Genomic DNA, 13,784 nt, shown 5'->3' on the forward strand with positions numbered 1-13,784 from the left:
GTAGCTGGAAACGCCCTGAACTATGAGCTTTCTATCACTTTCATTTTGAAGCTATTTTGCATGAATGCTAACACAATTGGTCTGTGAGAACTTTATGTGTTATCTATAAAATATTGTGAAAAAAAAAAATAGAAGCAAAGCATTTTGCCTATGGCATAAAATAGAGAATATGGCTGGAAGCCCAGGGAAAATTAGGTTTTATTCTGTGTACCAGGTTCCTGAGGCAGCTGCAGCCTGAACTACCTGTGCCTCCATTTTTCTGCCCTTCCAGTAAATGTTATGTCAGCACGCCTCAGTGATATGCTGCGGAGCTTAAACCACCCTGTTTTCCATCGACATTGGAGCTGTGTATGGCGGTGCTACGTGATTCAGAAGAGCACAGGAGACCACCATTTGGTACAGCAACCACCAGGCCAGCCGCTTTCTGGAAATGCTCCAATCCCTAAGTGAATCAAGGAGAATAGAAGAGGGTGAGCGAGCAAGGAGGAGAAACATGCAGAGTAATGATGACACAGTGGATTTCTTCTCCTGAGGGGGGCTTGCTTGTGGAAGAGACGTGGATGGCCAGAAGCCCTGTCCGATGGTCAGACCTCACCTGCCCACCTCTGAGAGAGGCCAGGGCCTGGCAGCGAGCAGTGCTTGCTACCAAACAACCTGAAGCACAAGGTTTTTAGCATACCATTAGAATTAAAACAAAAACAAAAACAAAAACAAAAAACGGGCTTATTCTGACAGAAAGCCTCCCTTAGGAATGCGGGTTGTTTTGGGCGAAACAACCGGGCTTGTCTCCTGGCAGGGGGTACCACTGGCATCAGAAATTCCTGTCAGCCGCCCACAGGGTTTCCAACTGCAAACCGGGCGTTTCGGTAGGGGAAGAGGACAGCGGGCCAGACCTCGGCCTGTGGGGTGACTGACAGACAGATGGACAGACGGACAGGCGGACAGACTTTCTGACTGACTGACGGACTGACTGACTGACAGGCCGGCGGGCGGGCTGACGGCTCTCCCCGCCCAGGGCCGGAGCGGGGTGTGTGTGTGTGAGGGGAGGAGCGCCGCCACCTAGCGACTCGGGCACCCAAAATGGCTGGAGAGGGGAGGTGGAGGAGGTGAGGGGGGGGGAGCCGTTGCCTCCGCCCTCTCCTCCTCCTCTTCTTCGTCCTTCTCCTCTTCCTCCTCGTCCTTCTCCGTCGCCAGGGGACCCTCCCCGGCGCGGCGGGGCCGCTCTCCCGGTCCGCCCGGCACCATGTCGGCCGGCCAGGACGAGAGCTCGGTGCGGGTGGCGGTCAGGTAAGAAGCGGGGTGTGTGTGTATAGGGGGGGTAGAGCTGCAAAACCCTAAAAATATCGTGGCTAACCGCGGCCACACGCTGCAAACGCTTACTCATCGGGGAAAGGCAGCCCCTCGGCTCCAGTCGTTTGCATCGCGAAGCTGTGCCAGAGCAGCCTAGGATGATAAAGGGTTTTTCTTCTCCCACCCATAAACCTTGTACCTAAAATTGCATGGATGGGTTTCCATGAGGCTGCTCACACTACACATGAATAACTCTATGTAGAAGCTGTAGTGGGAGTGGAGCTTAAATCATTTTGAAACATCAGCTAATTCAAATTGCTCTTTTATCGGAGATAAAAATCTGGTGTTCATCAGTGAACTCTTGGCTCTTCTCGGTTTTCTATGGGAAGATATTATTTCATTGTTTGAAGAACTTCCAGATTAGCCCACGGATGTCTTTGCTTTCAAGATGCCTTTACATAATTCAAACATAAGAGGAAATATACCTACGCATGCACCCATATATAAAACGTCAATATTTGGGTTTTGGTTGCAATGCTGAATGATGACTTTTTTTTGTCCTTTAAAGAAGATTCTTTATGTTATATGCTGATATTTGGAATATTTGATATTTATATTATATGCTGATGCATCTGGAGTATTGTGCCACAAGAAAACAGGCTGTAGGGGAAGGTTTGTGCCTACCAGCTGGTCTTTACTGCTTCCATTTCACCTTATTAGATAAATAGGGGTTGTGCAGGCAAACAGAGGGCATGGATCTTTTTTTTTGGATGAAGGCCGTAGGAATAGGCGATGCTGCTGAATGCTGTTGTGGGTACGTGCTTGTGGGGGCAACAGTCCAATAGCACTTTGGGTAAACAGAGAAATGCCGCCCCTGCATGCTAACATGGGGCTTATGCGGCAGTTGTTCATTAAAGTCTGCTTGTGGTAACGTTGTCTGTGTGGAGAGATGCTTTTGTGAGTGGTGTATGTTGAAGCCCTTTTTCACATAAAAATACAGGGAGGTATTATTCCAGAGCGTAATTAGGCTGTGTTTTCAGAAGGGAAAATATGAGATAGGTGTGATTCTAAAAATAGGGCGTGTTACAGGTTAGCAGACTGCTCTGTCATTTGAAGAAAATATTAAATATCTCCCGAGCCAAAAAAAATAGTGATGTAGAAGTTCATTTAAAATACAAAGGGTTGTTGTAACTAGGAATTAAATAAAAGCTACTGGTGCAAATAGGTTTATGGCTGTAGATGTGCGATGAATAGATTAGAAATAGTATCTGGCAAAAAATTTGTAGAAGTGAATTAACATCACTCAGCTGGATTAAAATAGTTCACTGTAGCTCTTAAAACAAATCCCAGATGTTACAAGGCACATTTCTGTAATATCTTTGTATAACTAACACCTTATATCTGAGTATAGTTCACTGGTAATGAGGGATTACATCTTTCCTCCTGTCTGCTTTCTTCCTCTGGAAGATTAACTATTCATGTACAAGATTTCTCCTTCTCTGCTTAGAAATCATGAACAAAAGCATGCACACTCTTTCCCCACCGGTGACTCTGTTTAGATTGTTTTCTGCTGTTTCTGGTAGTGTGTTATAGGACCTCACAAAATACACAATGAGTTGCAAGACCAGCTGCATCAGCGCACTGCTGTATGGCGCACTATGAAAACTCCTGCATTCTGTTTTCTTCTCCTTCCTAAGTTCTTTTGGGGAACTTGAGCTTAATTCAGTGATGATCTCCACTGTTGCGATGATTTAGTCTTTGTTTTGATATGTATGTTTTCTGAACATGGCTTGCTCAACAGGAGGACCAGCTTTTAGGTTGCAACCCACGTGGTAGTGGCTGAACTGAGGTATTTCAAAGGCGTATCGCACTGAACCTGCTGCAGCACTGAATTTGCTTAAACTTGAAACATCAGCTGAAGAACAGACATTACTGAAATGGTTTAGCAAATTGTTTTTTTTTCCCAGAACCTGGTTATCTCACTTAATTGTATACAACACCATTAAAAATATTTCTTTCCAATTAACACCACCTTTAAGCTATCATTTTGTATGCTAATTGCTCTCCATTTTCTTCAGTGTAATAATGGGTTTGTGAGCGATGAACTAAATACTCCGGTTTAGTGAAGCATGAAAGCTGAAAATAGTTTGCCATATAATCCAGTAACTAATGTTAAATTCCCCAATTAAGAAAAAAAATTCTTTCTTCATTGTCAACTGCCTCTGAAAGACTTGTGGACTCAGATTTTGATGATGGTCTGCTACTTCAACAAAGAGCCTGGCTCTTTGCATTCCTCTGTCTGACTGTGCATAGTGTCTGCTTTGAGATGAAATTAGAGAGCCCCTGTGATAGTTACCTAATCAGGTGGCTGTTTTTTCTTTTAAATGTGAAAAGCTATCCTCTTGGCAAATCTGAAATTACCGTCTTGCTTTTCAAAAAGTCTCTTCAGCAGCGTGTGAAGATTTTGCTGAGGAGGCTATGAAATGGTGGAAATGTCGGGCAGCTGTTTCTGGAACCAAGTCCATGAAAGGATGTCAGTTACAGTTCCAAATTTCTGCGTCTTGCCATGTTAGTGGTGTCTGCAGCCAAGGTATAGCGTACAGGTTTCCTGGGCAGGTGAAGGTCTCACGTAACATTGAGGATCTCACTAGCCAGCAGTTTGTGTCCGTGCTGCACGCAGGGTCATGGTGCGAGCTATCCGGGGCTTGGCTGGGGTCGCAGGGCTTGAAATAGCTCCAGGAGCAGAGGTAGCAGTGCCTGCCCTCGCTCCTTGTAGCTTGCAGTGGTACAGTTCCAGCATCCTACCAGTGCTGGTCTAAGCAGACCAGAAAGTTGGGCTTAGGTCCTTTGCACTTTTGGATGCAGGCTAGACAAGGGAACTCCTGAAGAATAATAATGTGTGGATGGAAGTCACCAGGAGGCTTGCTTGGAGGACTTCTCTCTGATGGAGCATGGAAAGATGTCTGTTACGTGGATCCTGTTCTGCAGAAGACGTCAACGCTGTAGTAAACGTCTGTCTTCTGGTTCTCCGAAGAAGGACGAGCTTGATTCACTCTGAGTCACTGAACGTCCCAGACACACAGATGATAAGCTTCGGTGTTGATTTGTAATTCTGCCTTGTCACATGCTAAATGAAAAAAAAAAGAAGAAATAACGAAGAGTAATGTGAAAAGATGAATAGCTCGGGAAGCTGACCACCAGTCAAGTAAAATGGCTATTGACACGTGGCTGGGTGACACCTTGGGTGGAGTGGACAATAAAAGGACATGAATTGGTGGTAGGTGAAGCTAAAGGAAATGGGGCTCTGGCGTTGGGTGTGCTGTCTTGGTGAAAGATGTGCCTTCTTCCCTGCTTTGGCAAGATAACGAGTGCTGCTGCGATCGGCATCTCTCCTGTGTTCCATCCCTCGTGCCAAGAGGGGGAGAACTGCTCCCCTCTTCCTCACCTGTGCAGAGTAGCCGGGGGATCTGGCCGCCAGCTCTTCCCCGAAACATCTTAAAAGTGCCCTTCTTGTACCCGCCCGGGGTGTCTGCAACACATCGTAGCACCGCTTCACTTCCCTGAGGTCTTGGTGTTTGCCAAGCATGGAAATGATGTGCGCAAAATGTACCGCCTCTATCAGGAAACTTCTTAAATAACAGGGGAAGTAGTAATTGTAGCTCAAGAATTAAAAACTTCTATTTCTGGCATTCCAAAAGGGGAGATGGGGTACTCTAGAAAAGCCTGCTGATTACTAATACAATTTGGGCGCATAAATTTAGCAACCAATCAAGCTGTTTGTGGCATGAAATCAGGACGCACTGTTAACTTTTGATAAGGCAAACGGGCTGCGTTCAACCCGTGTAACCTTAGCCTTCCGAGGCATAGATTTGTTATGGAAACACTGGATTTGTTCCTACCCTGGCCCTAGTTCTTGAACTACGTGACCAGTTGGCTCTCTTCTGCGTTTTTTTCCTCCTTTGCTTCTGTGTTTTTTTCACCCCATCTGCTGTTTGTCTACCTTCTCACCTTTTGCATTCCCCTTCTCAGCACTTTTTTCTGATTGCACCAAAGTTGTTTTCCTCTGTGACAGACCCAGCTGTTGCACAGCAGAAAATAAGCAGCTGAGTGGAGGGAACCTGGCTTTTTTTTTTTGGTAGCTGTGCTTTGATGCCCTTCGGCTGTTGAAATTAATTTTCTTTCTTAGGGTGCTGTTCTGCAAACACTTAGTATTGTGTCTAAGCTTCCTGCCATGAATAGATCCTGAAATGTCAGACGAGTGGCCGTGTGTGCTGTGGTATATGCATCGTAAGCTCTGGCGGGCAGAGGCTCTCGTTTGTGCTTCCCATACAGCGCTAAGCGTGCTCACGCTGTATCAGTCAGTCTGTAAGTAGGTAAGCAACAGCAATACGTTACAGTACTGTGCATTGGCTCCTAAAAATGAACCAAAGATTTCCTTTTATTAGACAATTATTATCATCCAGCTGTAATTATGTGAAGGTTTGAAAGTTTGGGGGCAAAATGTCTTGGAAAGTTGAGTATTAATGAAGTTCAGTCTAGCAGTATGCAAGTATTCCCTGCCAAAGACAAAAAAAAAATTGTTCAACAGTATCAAATAGTAATTTTTTGAGTCATGTCAGGTGTTGGGAAATGCTTCTTTTGGAAAGGGAGTCTGTTAATGGAAAGCTACAAAGGAGATTTTGTTTTTGGAAAGCTCACATTTCATATCTTTTGTAAGTTTTGATGTTTCCCTTTGTACCGTGACTTAAACAAACATTCCCTTGTCCTTCACTGAAACTTTACGCCACTCCATCCATATGTTTTGCATTTCAGCTGAAAAAAACCCACAGCACCATCTGCTGCTGAATTAATTCAGGTTTCATCGTATCTGACTCGATCAACCGTAACTGATGTTGCTTGGGGCAGGCTGAAATCTGTGATCTTGCTTTCTAGGAAATAAACTTGTCCTTCCACCACCCGTGATGTAAACACAAACTCATCCTCTCACGGAGGGGAAAAAGAACCTAGTCAGACATTTTCCTTGATGTTACAATTTCCATGCCAAAAGATGAATATATCTTGAATTAAAAAAAAAAAAAAAGGGGGGGGGGAGGGGGGGGGGGGAGAAAAAGGCAATGAGTGGTATCAGTCTGTCCATACTTGTGGGTGAATTGTGTTTTTAACTTGGCATTTCCTAAAGTTTGTAGGAGACTTGGGAGTTTAATTCGCTTCGAAAATCCGGTTTCCATTTGGTGGTATTTCCTTTGCTACACTCTTTGGAGAGTTTGGGTTTAGGTTGTCGGCTCAGACGTTCCTTTATTACTGAGCTCCTGAAGGCTTCACATTTTCCTTTTTTCTGTGTGACTTCTGCAAATTCTTCTACAGTAGCTGAATGACCCTTGTGCTTGGGATGGAGGCAGCCTCGCTCCCTCCCTCTGCTTTCCCTTTATTTGCTTTAAGTGTTTTACAGGTTGCCCTTGCTGCCCTGCCTGAGATGGCGGCTGGAATTCTTGCTTTCCTCTTACGTTACCTGACTGCTGCTGGGGAATTAAAGCCATTTGAGGTGCCTTTTTATCTGCCTAAGGAAAAGATTCAGTATTCTGTCATATCTTGGGCTGCTGGGGCACAGGATTTTTTTTCTTACACTAATTTAATTCCCATGTAAAATACTCGCAAGAAGTTAAAAGTATTGTTTGAACTGGAGAACAAGAAAGTTTAATTAGAAATCAAACACCATCTGAACAAGTCCAGCAAGAGTAACTGCATGAGCTGTGCCTTTTCCTTGTGTCCTCTTTCCCCTCTACTCTCAAAATGTTTTAAATCTTGTTCATTTTCTTCCTGTTCTTCCTCCTTTTTTGTAGTCCTCTGTGTTTATTTCCAGTTTTCCCTGGTGAAACTTTGCTGAAAGAAACGTCTGCTCCTGTGTGACTAGAGGCAGAAACGCAGCCTTATTTTTCCAACCAGTTCTCTTGTTTGATGCATTTGCCATAGCAACAAGATGCAAATGGAGAGCAGTGAAAGGGTTTGCAGGTCGGTGGCCCGGTGACTTTGATGTGTGGAGAAGGCCTGTTCAGTGTGTGTTTTAAACTGTGAACCACACGCATTGCCTTGGAAAAATCCGTAAAGGGACATATTTGTGAAACTTTTCCTTCCTTGAAGTTGTTCGCGTTGGTCCTGAAAAGAGTAACTTCTTTGAACTGGTGCATTTCTTGTAATGTGTGATTAAAACCAGTCGTTTTTATAGGTCACAGGGTAAAAATCTTTCCATATGCTGCAGGGACTGGTCTGAAGTGCTCACTTGCGGAGTGTGTGTAATTGGGGTGGGTGATAGGGGTTTGGAGTGCTTACATCCACGCCATGTCCCCTCTTAGCCATGTGTAGCCTCCAAACATAAGCCTTGGGAGCAACACAACCTTAGTACAAGCTTCTGATATTATTGTTTCTCACACACAGTAATTCTTACGCATTCAAGCTGAAGAGTGCTTTCCCACTGTTGGCTTTAAGAATGGATTCAAGCATTTGTTGTCTAGATAATTTTTCTTTCTCACTGCTGGTTCTTGTGTTTGTACTGCTACAGGAGTGCTACGTAGTTCAGTTGGTTAATAAATACTTAGCTCTTTGGGAGGACGTTTTACATTTAATGCAGATTCTCCATTCTTCAAGTCCTCCAGGTTTCCTGCAATACTTTCTCTTGTGTACGGTAGCTAGAAGGACACCGATCTCCCCCTCACTCCCCTTTCATTTATTTTTAGCATAATCGATCCTTTAAGAACATCAATAAAGCATGATTCTCGAGGTGGGTAAGAGTTAAAGGGCTGTAGCATGCTGGTTCAGCTAGCAGAGCTGAACACGCAGAAGGATATAGCTAATAGGACCGGACAGGATATGTTCCTCTCTCATTAGACATCTCAAAGTCTGACTCTATCTGTTCTGCCCTGGTTTCTTTTGATAAAGGAAGATTTTGTTCAAACATTCTTCTTAGTCTAGTTTGTCTAGACTAATCTAATACGGAGTTTTTGAACAAAGGTCTTCCGTGTCTTGGGTCAATGACCAACCACTTGGTTATTGTCTTTGTTGGGACAGAAGACAACAACCTGTGTATTTCTTCTTTGTCATTTTCATTCACTATTTTTTTTCCTTTTATTTCTATCCATGATAGCAGTCTTAAACGGAAGACAACTGAAACACCAGAGTTAATGTGGCATTTAAACCTGGAAAGCTGTATAGCTGCAGAGTATTAATGTCAGTCATGACATTATACTGAACTATGTAACTTGTTAGCAATGTTGATAAAGATGGATTTTTTTTTCGTTTTGTTTGTTCTTTAAAGTCTTATCTATACACATTACTTTGGAGACTAGGCGGTATTGATTGTTCCCCTATTTTCTTTTTCTAGTTACAACTATATCATAAGAGTGAATGATTGGTACATTTAAGAAAGGTTAATGTGTTTTATAAGCAAATTGTTTGAAGCACATGAAAGACCATGAAATATTTTCACACAGGGTTAAGGGGGAATAAATATCCGAATATATATTTTTTCTAGGCATGAGAGAGAAGAGAGAGGTTACACTTTTTATAGTTTGAAGAAGTAGTAGGTCAGAGAGAAGGCCACCTGTTTAACTTAAGTAACTAAAAGTGTGATTTACACTTCTGATCTAATCAGCCAGCTCGTCACTCAGGAACAATGAAACTGCCCTTGTGATCTTCATTAGCAGAACTTTGAGTTCAGCAAAAAGTGTTCTGGCTGGTGTTCAGTGAGCTCTAAAAATCAGATCAGAGGTAGGACTGAACTGGTATTGTCAGGTAAGTTATTTGATGTTTAGTTACACTGACACTTAATTGTCCTCTTTTTTTTTTTTGTTTTTTTGTGTTGTCCTCCCAAAAGCTTCAGGCCAATTCTTTTCCTGCTCGTGGCCCCTGAAGTGACCTACATTGGCTGGTCATCTAGTCAACCTGCTGTCTTGGCTGTGTAGGTCTGTTTCATCTGTTTTCCCCAAAGCCTTTGGGGAACAGACGGGCTCTTCATTGTTCTTTACATGTCAACAAATAAAGCCTTGCTAGGCCCAGAAGAGGAAGAAACATTCTACAGTTGAGAGGTTTAGATGAAAGTGCTCTGTTTGGTACTTTCAGCCCCAAAAGCAGGGGTTGATTTTAAACTCTTGTGACTGGTGAACGCCGAGACATTTTGGGGGAGGAAGAGGAGACTCACAGAAAGTGGTGTTAGCCTATATCTTGGATACTAGTTGACTGAAAGTAAAGGGCAAGTGAGCTCTCTGCTGCTGTTATAGGCAAGAATTCAAGTGATTATAAATAATGCATAAAAATTGATCATGAAACAAACGTTGTGGCAAAAAAAAAAAAAAAGAAAATTAGTATATAGAGAAAATGGAGTTTTTATGCAAGGCATGAAGTAACTTATACCTTGATAATGTACTGATAATGTGTTGGCTGATGTCCAGTGTTCAGTTTAGGGTGCCACTGTTCGAGACAAATGCAGACTAATTAATTGTAGTTAGAGGCAATTCAGGAGAGAAGGGAGATGACTGGGCATCTAGGGAACGGGACCAGTTCCGTTATGTGAGAGATGGGAAGTGAAGACTGAAAAACAAACAAACAAACAAAACTGAAGCCAAACACGAAGTAGAAGGGAATAAATTGTTCTTCATGTTCCAGGTGAAATGGATAAATGTTAATAGTCTTGACTTACCCTAAGAAAAGTAAAAGATAGGAAGGGAACTGTTTACTGATGTAAGGATGGATGTCCTGGAGCAGTTTGTTTGTGGAGCTGTGAAATTCTCCATAGGAGAGACTTCTAAAACCAGCTCAAACTTCTATCTGCCAGGAACGCTTTGGACGTAGCTGATATTGGTACAGAAAGGTAGAGCGGGTGAATAAACCCTCTGACCTTCCAGGTCTTTTCCATCTCAGTTGCCTGTAATTCCATGGAGCTGCATGTTCAGTGCCAAGGCCTGCATTCAGCAGTTGAATGATCCCGTTCAGAGGCCACAATGTGCTTACAGAGGTATGACAACGTCCACGTTAACAATAAAGCTTTGGAAATTTGGAAGGGTAAGCTTAGACTAATTCAAGTATGGAGGGAACTCAGGAGGTCATCCGAACCAACCTTCCACCCAAAGCAGGGTCAAAACTAAATTCAGGCCATGTTGCTCGGGGCTCTATCGAGTTATTGGGTCTTGGAAAAACCTTCAAGAGTGGAGAGTCCTCGGTCTCTCTGGGCAGCCAATACATGGCTGTCCTCATGGGGAAAACGTTTTCCTTACGCCACCCTGGGAAGTCTCTTGCTTTAGTTTATGACTACTGTCTCTTGTTCTCCTAGCCTCAGTAAGGAGCTTGGCTTGGTCGTCTTGGTCATCTTCTCAGGTATTGGAAGAGAACAGGCAAGAGCTAAAAGCCAGCAAGATATTGAAGAACTATAGTAGTATATAGTCTTGAATATACAATATATAGTTTTGAAAAGGGTGAGATGTGGGGGAGGGCTTCAGCAAAGGGACCCCAGCCTCTTCTCCAGATGGGTTCTGAATATGAAGGACATAGCAGGGCCTTGGCAGACTGACGGGCATACAGTGGTGGTGATGATAAGGCTGCTGTTGGGAGGTAATGTGTTGTAAGCATCCGCAGCATGAAGTAGTGGAGGCTTTTGTTTCGGTTTGCATGGTTAATAGATTCTTTTTGTTCTGAAGTCTATGCCCTGCCACCCCCTGGTCTTGAAGGCTGCTTCACGATAGATGTGATGTTGCTGCTGTGGAGGCCTTTGGAGTGTGATTCAGTGATGGGTAACAATCTGCTTCCCTCTCCTCTCTGCGGGAATACTTGGCAGTCGCTTTTGCCACAGTTTAAGCTCATTTATGCTTTGGCCAAGCTGACTAACAAGAACAACTAACCTCCAGCACTGCTTAATGTTTAGTTGCTTTATAGATGTTCTTGCTTTCCTTAACAATCCCATAGAGTAATTGTCTCCCTGTCCTGCCCATGACAATTCAGGTTTCATTCTTTCAGTTTTGGTTGGTTCAATATACATTCTGTAAGTCAGAAAGAAACGCAAGCAGTAGCCGTTGCTTTATCACGTGAAGCATGTGATGATCTTGTGAATACAACCAAAGCGTTGGTTACATATCTTGGAACAGTTTCTCATGACTCTTAAGAAATTAGTTATAATTCGTGCATTATCCATTTTTGTCCTGTCCTTGGAGAAATGGATTTTTAAATTTTCAAGAGTCTTTTTTTTCCCTCTTCTCCTCTGTATTTGTGTGCTCACATAATGACTGCTGAACATTGGGCAAAGTAACATTCAGTTTGGTTTGTGTTGTTGGATGCCTGCCTAGTATCCGTGTCTGAGTTGTCTGGTTGAAGTTCAGTCTGTTTGAAGCAGAGGCGTGTACTGGGGGACCGGGGAAAGTCCTTTGAAGCTCCCGACATCTGCATCTTTCCTTGACAACACCTACTACTTTGGATTTCTCAGGCTGCCACTAGGAAATGCTACTGACTAACCAGCTTTATCAGATACGTCGAGGAAATTTGACGTAGTCTAGCCGGAAGACTCTTTTAATTTTTTATTTTTTATGCGTACTCTGTAATTTGTACTTGCCTATTTCCTCTTTTAGCTTAAACTGTTTTTGGGAGGGCCGTGTGTCCAACCAAGGACTGTCAGGTGGGGCAGAACGCTGCTGATGGACGGCTCGGCATCCTTTTGTGAAAGCAGCTCTCGTGTGTGCCCCCGCAGCAGAGAGGGGATGGTCACTGCAGCACAGCCGTGGGTGTGAGAGGGCCTGCCCTCTGCCCCAAAGCTGCATCAATTGGCATTGGGGTGTTTTTCCATTCCGATAATAGAAATGAACTCTGGGATCCTGACTGTTAACCCACTTTCTGTTCAAAATAGGCAACAGTGCTGTAATTTGAATTTAATGTGCTAATGCATAAATGGTTTAGAGATAATAGCTGTATTTTGTATACAAAACTTGTACACTTGGCTTTCCTTTAGTCACTCTTACTGTTTTCTGTGGGGTATAAGGTTTGGGCTTGGTTCTTCATTGACAGTTAATGCTGTATTTGCTGCTTCATTGTCTCCAATTTTGGCAAGATCTGTCTCTAGCTTCTGATGTCAGATCCTCCAAAATAGTTTTGAATGCCACCCCTCAGAGCCAGTCAGTTTAAGGCATGAATTTAAGGTATTGTAACCCAGGGTTTCAGGTATTAATTCATTCAACTCATTGTGAGACATTTTCTCTCTGAGTCGCTTTACTTTTAGTACAATATATGAGTTGGATTGTAAAAATTTGTTTTCCTTATCTGGTTGTCCTCTGAGGCTGAAGGCTCTATCTCTGGAGATCTTAGATGTAGATGTGGAAAGCACCAGAAGAAAAACTGGTGGGCAAAAACACACACTGATGGATTTATTAGCATGTGAGCACTGGTGTTGGTCGATGTAAAGTGATACTTGATGTACAACTTATAATGTGCTGCTGGGAGAAATAGCTGAAAGAGCGTTTGTGTTCAAGGGCTTTATTTTCTCTCTCGGAGAGAGAAGTGCTACAGTTGTTGCCAGTACTGGGAATTGTCTGGGTGTATGAGCTGTTTGGCTGGGCAATGCCGTGTGTGACCTATATCGTAGAATCACAGGATGGCTCGGGTTGGAAGGGACCTCAAAGCTCACCCAGTTCCAACCCCCTGCCAGGGGCAGGGACACCTCCCACTAGAACATGTAGCCCAAAGCCCCATTTATCCTGGTCTTAAACACTTCCAGGGATGGGGTATCCATTACCTCTCTGGGCAACCTGTGCCAGCGCCTCACCACCCTCTGAGTAAAGAATTTCCTCCTAACCTCTAATCTAAATCTCCGCTCTTTTAGTTTTAAAACCATTCCCCCTTGCCCTGTTATTATCTGACTGAGCAAAGAGTTGCTCTCCATACACCAGTGTCCCCAGTTCTGTGTGCCAGCATGAGCAAGTGCTCAGTTCGGGGTCACTGGCCGTCTCTCTTCCAAAGCTGGCACTGCTTAAAAAATCTGTGTAACTTGTTTTAGTGTTGTTGTTTGTTTGTTTTTGTCTTTCAGTACAGGACTAAGCTATAAGGCTTTGGACACCTGTCCCTGTTTATAGGGTCACCTCTGGTGGTGGAATTTCAATAAGCTCATCTCCTGAGTATTTATTTGGTATGAATGTCTGTTTGAGTTGGGTCCAACTGCAGCACAAATGTAGGGGATGTCTTCAATTAATCTGTAAATAGCTGAAACATTTTGTTCCCAAAGGAAATGGACCCTCAGAACTCTCCCTCTCTTCCCCTCCAGCTAGGTAGGAATAACAAGACCGTGTAGCACCAGGGATTTTTCAGTCTTATTGTTGCGTCTAAAAAGTTCAAAAAAGACACAGCCAGAGCTTTGTTCCTTTCTTTTAATCCACAGATCTTTCCGGATATCCTCAATTATGTGCCATTACATATTGGGCTTCTTCAGTTCAGTATGCTTGGGACTGACGCAAAAAATCACAGGAGAGCTC

General features: G+C 43.5%; 1 protein-coding gene across 1 annotated transcript in view; it reads left to right on the forward strand.

Annotated features, from left to right (window-relative positions):
- The first annotated feature begins 1,045 nt into the window (after positions 1-1,045).
- Positions 1,046-13,784, forward strand: part of KIF21A (kinesin family member 21A) — a 91,199-nt gene continuing 78,460 nt past the window's right edge. The window contains exon 1 of the mRNA XM_050716817.1: positions 1,046-1,287. Coding sequence (XP_050572774.1) covers positions 1,244-1,287 — 44 coding nt within the window. The 5' untranslated portion in view covers positions 1,046-1,243. The remainder of the gene's footprint in view (positions 1,288-13,784) is intronic.

Source organism: Cygnus atratus, chromosome 1 (genome assembly GCF_013377495.2).
Source record: "Cygnus atratus isolate AKBS03 ecotype Queensland, Australia chromosome 1, CAtr_DNAZoo_HiC_assembly, whole genome shotgun sequence".
In the NCBI taxonomy this organism is placed as follows: Eukaryota; Metazoa; Chordata; class Aves; order Anseriformes; family Anatidae; genus Cygnus; species Cygnus atratus.